Here is an 8,702-nt window from a genome sequence, read left to right as displayed (position 1 = left end):
TCATTTGCCGGAATTGCAATTTCTCGTTGACGCGCACAACCCCCTGTACTCGTTGTGTCCAAGTGAAAGCGGCCTAATGATACACACCAGACTCACTGCGTCGTTACCTAGGCTCTCGTTAGTAGAGTTTTCATTTCTTTTTCACTCATTTGTTTTCATAAACTATATTTTTTCTAGTTCCTTCCTCTGGTTACCCACGTTTTTTGTTTTGTTTGTTTTTATTATTTTTCCTTCCTATATACGCTGTGCTGACAATGGATGTATTCTCCTTTGTTCAAAGGTGTACGGTGCCTGCGGAATGTGACGCTGGAAGTAATACCGGAGGTGGTTGAACGTGGTTGTGAGGTAACTCTACGTTGTCATTACGTACGCGAAAACGAACCACTTTATTCAGTTAAGTGGTATCGTGGCAAATATGAGTTCTACCGGTATTCACCATCGGAAACGCCACCCATTAAAATATTTAATATCACTGGAATAACAGTTCAGGTTAGTATCAATATTTGCACAATGAAAGTAATTAGAAAAAATTTTTGTTTGTTTGTTTGTTGGGGTTTAACGTCACATCAACAGTTACGTTATTTGCTGACGGGCTCTTGACTCTTTCTTCTCTTTAGAGCTCACGACAAATTCCTCTGTAACTTGTAGATTACGATGTTATGACAGTATTTTAAGTGAATGATCAGAATGCAATCAAATATGATGATGAGAATCAACTGTATTCAGTTAGGTTCTCGAGACACCTGAAACTGTAGGAGGTATATACATGATTCGAACATGCTCAATTCGATTTTCTCTCGGTATTTTAACGTTATATCATTTAACTGTATCAAATAATCCAGAAATAATTCGCCGGTGCCAGGTTGCGAACCCAAGACCTCTGGCTTTATAGGCGGACACCTTACCGACCTTGGCCATACATCCGACTAGAAAGAATTTTTATATGAGGTACTAGGAGGTTTCGCCCCTTACTCCCTCCGCTCGCTCTCCTGCGATCTCCTCGGGTATCTTTGGTGAATTGTACATACGACTCCCGTATGGCACCCATATGCCCGAGTCGAATAATTGGACCTGACAAGTTCTACACGGAGAAAAAAATTCCAGAATTTTTCAGGCGAAATTCAGGCAAAAATTACCGTGCCGTCTGGTAAAGTGGGTTCAATTGTCTAGCACCAGAAAAATTCCGGTGCTGCATAGTAAAAATTCCGGTAACGCACAATAAAAGCTTGATCCCTGACTGTTTTCTATTACATGATAAATTTCATTCAATAGTTAAAAATGAGTAAACATTGTCATTCAGCATATCATCCTATTAATTTTATTTTAACCTCTCCTCCATATCCTCTCTCCCATATTAAAAGCGGAATGCGCGGCAAACGTATGTGGAACGTTTGACAGGCCAATGTATATCTACAGCGTTATACACCTCATGAAGCGAAAATAAAGGGCACTTATTTTATTTCTTAACCGTTTTATCACAACACTAATTAATATTTCACTGAATTGATATTATGAAAANAGGTCTTGGGAAGCCTCTTCCCAAGTGCTTCCGAGACCTTTCTACCTCTGGTTATGTCCCATTTCAGCACTTGTTAGGTATAAGCAGGACTTGTATTCAGACTTTCCAAATCCTTGCCGGTCCCCGTAATTCTATGGGCCTATATTAAATCTACGTTAGACTATTTGTCATAGAGTATGAAATACATTTTGTCAATTCAACACTTGCACCTGTGGCATGTACATGAAATCTGTGAACCATTATGTGCCTCAGCATTTACGCGAATACCCCTGGATTATTTACGATCGGTTTCAGCATCACCCTCGTGACCATCCCCAAATGGTATTGTAAATACAACGGAGTTTAATCTACACGAAATTTCAATACCAAACGGCGGAATAAGCGAATATTTCATGGAGGTTATTTGGAGATTTACATGGATTCCTTTGCTTTCATATTTCAGCGTAATACTTCAGATCACGAGCAGGTGACTGTCATGAATGTCGATTACGGGCTAACGGGTAACTTTAGTTGTGAAGTGACGGCTGATGCACCGACATTCTCCACGGAAGCGAGTATCAAGAAGCTGAGAGTTGTTTGTGAGTATTACTCACTGTTCCATTAAATTCTTCATATTCCTCAACTCTGTGAAGAGAATCACCTGTTTCCCATAACGGTCTTTATGTTGTAGTGGGGGAGAGTATTTAGTTTCACGTTGGTATTCATCCAATTTTGGAAATATATGAAATAGTGAAGGTTCAAATACCGGAATTTAAATCGGGCTCAGATAAATTGGGATGACATTCCACTGAGATTATGAGAAGAGTCAGTCGCGTAATCATCAAACAAAATTTGATAAATTGTGAATTTACAATATTGACACTTTCCATTGTCATGGGGAAATATGACTCAACTCTAATTTTAGGACATCAATTCCCTATGTAACCGTGAACCTTTGTACGACTGTAGATAAAACGCTTACAGCAAATACCTCTTTCTTGAGTATATGGATTATTCTTATACAACGGAATAATTTTGTTTCAGCTTTGCCAAAGGACAAACCCCTCATCTCAATGGAACGCAACCGATATGATACTGGAGACACCCTCAAAGCGAATTGCAGTGTTCCACCGTCCAAGCCCCCAGTGGAATTTCCTTTCAAGCTCAACACTATAGAGGTAAATGCACACAAATTCGACGATACTACTTCAAACGCACCAATGATACTCACCCTCGTCTTCAAATCTCGCATTTTCAATCTTCACACTCTCATCTTTAGCATCCGTAAATTGCATTGAGACCCTCTCAATTTTACGAACTTCAATTGAAAAATATTGATAAAATTACGATTCCTCATTCTTGCTTTCGAATGGAAGCATTGTATTCATCAAATCTGAATGCATGTATGTAAGTATGTATGTGAGCTTTTTTTTAAATTTAGTTTTCCGACGATCATTCAAAAAATAATCGTAATAATCATTTCAATTATGGGTTAAAATATTCGTTTGGATGTTATCTCGGTCGAGTTCGAAGATTGTGGCGATCGCATCATTTGAGGTTTCATCGAAGTTGAATCGAGTTTAGTCAGGGTTTAGTCGGAGGTTAATCAGGGTTTAACCAGAGCATATAGAGTTCATGTTAGACATTTGGGACATTTAGGGATCATATTGAGGTTTCATGGCCGGTACGTGTTCTTCCCCAATTCAGAAGCAAATTGCTAATTCATTATTAAAAATGTTATACTGCTCTTAAGTCCAGTTTAAGGAAGACTATTCAGAAGGAAAATAAAATTTAAATAATTTACTTACCACCGAGGAGACACCAACATTGCTGTATCAGGAGCATGAACTCTTGTGATATCAAATGTTACATTCATTTTGTTTTCACTCAATCTGTCCAATTAAAAAAAATTCAGTTAACTAAAAAATTTTATCTCAATTTGTCTTTAAAAAAAATTATTGAATTTTCCAGAGGTTAAACTTTAGGAAGGATCCCTACTAATCTGAAATTAATGACAGAAAACCGAATATGCACTTTTTTGGTTTAATTTGATTAATCCATTCGGAAGCAAATTGTTAAGTTTTAGCATTAAAACTATACTTGATTTAGACCTATGCAATGGATCACTCGTTTTTTTAATTATTGTGAAAAAGAAAATTTTAAAAAAATTTTAAAAATTCAAATTAAATTTTAATTAATGGCGATCGATAGGGCTCAACAATACCTACATTTGAGAGAAAGAAGAGATTCAAATCCTTCGATTCATTAGCGAACAATCGAATAAAAATTGTTTTACATACTTACGCACATCCATAGATACGTACGGATACGGTCTAAAAATTGCATTTTCGGACTTTTTGGATCATAATGGGTCGATATAACACGAAAAATCCAAAACTTAAATTTGAACGATTACAATACTTCCATTCGGAAGCAAAAATTCTATGCAACAATATCCTATAACGTCACAAAAGATGTTGAACTCTATGTAAACACCTGGTTCTGTGAAAAATTATCACAACCATGTTGGTACGATTGAAACACATCACCCTCGAGCAAACTTTGATCTCACGAACGCGTGCGCCAGAGCTTTGCCACTTTTAATATCCCTACAGCAGGAGCAATTTAAGATTTTCTTAACATGGAGTGACTCCTTTGACTCAATGTATATCAGCCCCATTCATTAAAAATAATCGTTCCGCAACGACGTCATTACATGAAAAAAAATTCCTCTGTGCTTTGAGTTCGTATTTTTGAATTCTCTAATCAGCGTACAGGCGCAGTTTCTTTACTGAAGAATGTTAACGACCTTGAAGAGAGATTACTGGGAAAATGAATAGAGGCGAGCGAAACAGACAGAGAGAGAGTCCTTTATTCTCATTGCGTCGGTATGTGGAGCAAATAAAAAAATATATGATTGAGTCTTCTTGCAAACGAAAGAGACAGCATTCTATTGTGAGTGGAATGATGTGTATCCTCGTAACACCTGGTTCTACAAGAATTCATTATCTCAGGTTCTTGTTCATTTTCCAACAATTTTACTTTTTTGCCCTTTTTCCTGGACGACAAGAGGAAAAAAAGGTAGGGCTGCGGGAAAGTACAAACATTTTCCTTCTATTTTCTCAGAGCTAGCTGTGTCATTCGCCTGCACGGTGGATAAAATCCTTCGGGACCAGTATACACCGAGAATACGACTTTTATATGGGGATTTACGTAGTACCGCGCGACCTTGATGACCTGTAAAACACCATCAATTATGTCAGATGACTATTATACTCTGAAGCTTTATACTGCGGAGGTATTGCCCAAACCAATTATGCTTCCGATTTTAATAGACTCTTGCCTCGTATTCTTTCCCTAGAACTGAATTGCATTTTTCTTCGGGTTAGTTTATATTTTCCAACAGTGAGAATTTCCTCATCGAGGAAATGGACACGTACGGAGCGAGATAAAAAAATTCTCCAGTAAAAAGTAGCGAGAAACATAAAACATCATGGATCGACTGTCCATGATGTTTTATGTTTCCCTCTACGTTACATATTTATGGAATACAAAAAAATATTCATAGCGCAGTACAGAATACAAATTAACTAGTACGTATCGCACATGAGAATGATTCATCTAAAAATGGTGATCATGTGTTGGAAAAAATTTAGACAATTTCAGTACAAAATCGTATTTACCTTCGTGATTTCTTGTTTCGTGTCATCATGAAACAAGTGGGGAATTGCTCTTGTATTGCATATAGTATAATTATTTTTGATAATAAATTAGCAATATGCTTCCGAATGATTATTTTGCACATCATTTCCTTCTATCATGTATAGCTCAGTGTTTATTTCATTTTATTAAATTGAATAAGATTCCTTTCAACTAATTTTGTCAGATTTTCAACTTAGTTGGATGTTATCATCATCATTATTCTTATTATCCCTTTCTTCTATACAACCGATTGTCGTTTTTACGGTTCTGTCTCTCTCTTCAGTCTCTCTCCTCAGAAAATTGATTTTTCAGTGACAAGATTTTCTGAAAATTCAGTGGACCTTGAACACGATGAAAATTTTCCGAGTTTGGCATAGAAAATTTAGACCAAATTTGTTAACAGTGTGGTATTGTTATTCATCCCACAAAGCATAAGAGAATGGTATAATTGTATTATCCCTAGAATGTACTGGTGGAAGTAAGTCCATACAATTCCCTCGATTTGTATCATTTTGTCAAACTGAATAACCCAGCTGCGCGTAATGTTGAGCCACGAGAACTTGGTAAATTATATCAACTCCAAAGCACGATATTGAATCTAACACAATAACAGAGAATTTAATGATGATATTACTGCACGTGAACAGTATATATTCCATTTTAGAAATCGAATTGATCAAAGGAATTCCATGTGAATTGTTAGGGTAGAAATGTTAGAATTCAGAATCTCAATGTCTACCAACAAACTTGAAGGAGTGTAAAGAGGAAATTCATTCATGAATTGAGAATACAAATGCCTTTGTACCTTGAAACATCAACGTAATAAAACAAAAGTAACGAAGAAAGTGCAGAGTTCTCATAAAATAATGACCTACGACAAAGGATTTCTAGATTGAATTGAACCGGAGGCTGAGTTAGACGATGTTTGATGATAGAATGGGAGAGGTAAGAGAAGGGTTGGAGTAGAGAATCGATGGCTTTGTTCGAAACCGGCAGCCAGCACACAGCATCATCTTATCGAAAATAAAATAAGGAACTTTCTCTCTCTTTTTGATGTATATATTTGGACGGTAAATAACGATAGAGAGGAATGAGAAATGATTGGTGAAAAAACAATTGGATACACACGTGAATGCATAAATTATATGACAAAATGACACCGGCAAAGAGAATCTCGCTTTGGCGTTCTATATTCATCTAATGGCTTTCAGTATTTGTCCTATCGGCTAAACTGAACAGGTCCCATCTCAGGCATGGTTTTGTGCTGCAGACTCACGTAAAGGCTATTTCTCCAGGTAAAGTGACAAGAAGTTCAGAGTGGAGTACGAGACGTGAGAAGATACTCGTGCCATCCCTGAACGTTTTGGCCATTATCGCCAGTTGCAACGCTATAACGATGCTATTGTGGAGCGCAAAATCGTTCACGTGATGACTCACTTGGTACTTTTTTATTCTGTAAGGTTTAGTGGACTCATATAGTTCGATAATGGATTCATGTTTTCATGCTCTTTTCATGAAATTCAGGGAAGGTGAAGCAGAAAGCACTTGTCTCTTTCATAATTTTATATCATTCACCAATAATCAGCGTGCAGAATTGTCGATGATTATAATTCACATTATTGATTAACAGAGTAGAAGAACTCGTTAGTAAATGCTGTCCATCAACCATATCATAGGCTCTTAAATCTTAATGCAATAATCACATTCCAATTAAACAAAATTGTGAGGAAGAATAGGAAAATTATTCATTTCGTCCCATCGAAATTATGAACTTCAATTGCAGCAGCTACACAATAAGCCAATATGTCAAGTTCACCCCTAAATATAATTGGTTAGTAAACAAGATAATTGCATATATGTAACAAGTGTCCAGCGTCAAACACCTGTCGTAAATTCGGATTGCAGCGTTATAATGATGCTATTGAGGAGTGCAAAATCTTTCATGTATAACGGCATACTTGGTACTTTTTCATTCTGTATAAGGATTAGTGGACTCGCATAGTTCGATAATGGATGTATGGTTTTATGCTCTTTTTATGAGATTTAGGGAAGTTGAAGCAAAAAGCACTTGTCTTTTTTATAATTTTATATCATCCACCAATAATCAGCATACAAAATTTTCGATAATTATAATCCACACTATCAATTGATAGACCAGAAAAACTCGTTGGGAGCTCCTTAAGATAGTGGAATTTGTTTGCTTTTATACTTATATTAATCAATTGTGTTTCAAATTGCATAGTCCAGTGTTAGGAATTATGCGATCTTGTCATATGATATCTACTTTTTATTTTTATCTATTAAAACCCCTATGTACCAACAGTCTCTCCAAGTTTGTACGGATGTTTAATCTTTTTTTTCTTATCTTCAATAACGAAAAAAAAGGAAAGAAAAACTCATTGGTAAATGCTGTCAATCATATCACAGACTATCTTTTGATGCAACAACCACATTGGCAATTAGACAAACAGAATTTTGAGGAAGAATAGGAGAATTTTTCATTCTGTCCCATTAAAATTATGAACTTCAATAGCAGCTACTACACAATAAGCCGATATGCCAACCTTACCCCTAAATGTACTTGGTTAGTAAACAAGATCATTGCATATATGTGACAAGTATCTAATGTCAAACACCGGTGTTGTATACCCACTATTTTTAAGCAGTTTTTCCCCAAATCTACAGTTGTTTACCAGATGTTTCCTTCCAGAAATTCCCCCCTATTACTTTATTACTATAATCCATACAATTCCAAAACCCTCACGTTCCCATTTTATTGCACTCTTTCATCTTAATCCTCTAGAGACCTCTCTAATGTCTTTTCCCCTGGGACTTTCCCCAGTCCCTCAGCATCTGGAATCCCTTACTGCTCCTTGCCTCCCTAGTCCAACCCTCAAAGGTCCTCCCTCTCCAAATTTAGCCAATCAATGACCTTGGGCCTTTCCCCTTCCAGTTCCTCCAACCCTCCCACTTACCCTCTGGACAATTCAGCAAACCTAAGCTCCTGCTGTAAGTTCCTCAGAATCGTTCTAACCCTCGAATTGAACAATCAAGAAGATACCTGTACTTGAATTTAGTCTCAAATAAAGATTTCTTAAATAGTAAATACTTTTACTTTTCTGGAATCTACCACCGGATCGTAAATTTGGATTTTGTATGAGCAGCATGGAGGGGCGGGTGGATTCAACGCTCTACATTTGTCTTTTCAACTGCCCGAGTCGAGGATTTGGTTCTGATTGGACGTACACAGGTCTTTCAAGATCTCTCCAGACCTAGATGGACCTGGTAAGTCCTAATCAGTTCTGCGACGTACTTTTCCAGAGACCATTCGAATCCTCAGTTCTTTTCGGTCCTGAGAAGTCCTCCTCGATGCTACCGAGAACGCGTGATTTTACGAGCGGGTGAAGGGGAAGGCATGTATGCGGAGGGTTGAAATTTGTAGCCAACGAGGAGACAGGGTTGCAGAATATATTTTAGCCACCCTCATCTCCCCGTTTGCAGG

General features: G+C 37.1%; 1 protein-coding gene across 1 annotated transcript in view; it reads left to right on the top strand.

The window, feature by feature from the left end:
* The first annotated feature begins 258 nt into the window (after window positions 1-258).
* The window catches only part of LOC107038287, a 26,041-nt gene continuing 17,597 nt past the window's right edge, over window positions 259-8,702 (top strand). The window contains exons 1-3 of the mRNA XM_015257314.1: window positions 259-489; window positions 1,962-2,097; window positions 2,543-2,676. Coding sequence (XP_015112800.1) covers window positions 259-489; window positions 1,962-2,097; window positions 2,543-2,676 — 501 coding nt within the window. The remainder of the gene's footprint in view (window positions 490-1,961; window positions 2,098-2,542; window positions 2,677-8,702) is intronic.

This window comes from Diachasma alloeum, unplaced genomic scaffold (genome assembly GCF_001412515.2).
Source record: "Diachasma alloeum isolate Michigan unplaced genomic scaffold, Dall2.0 Dall_scaffold_00178, whole genome shotgun sequence".
In the NCBI taxonomy this organism is placed as follows: Eukaryota; Metazoa; Arthropoda; class Insecta; order Hymenoptera; family Braconidae; genus Diachasma; species Diachasma alloeum.
Note: the sequence above shows the minus strand (reverse complement) of the source record. Positions and strands in the feature narration are given on the sequence as shown.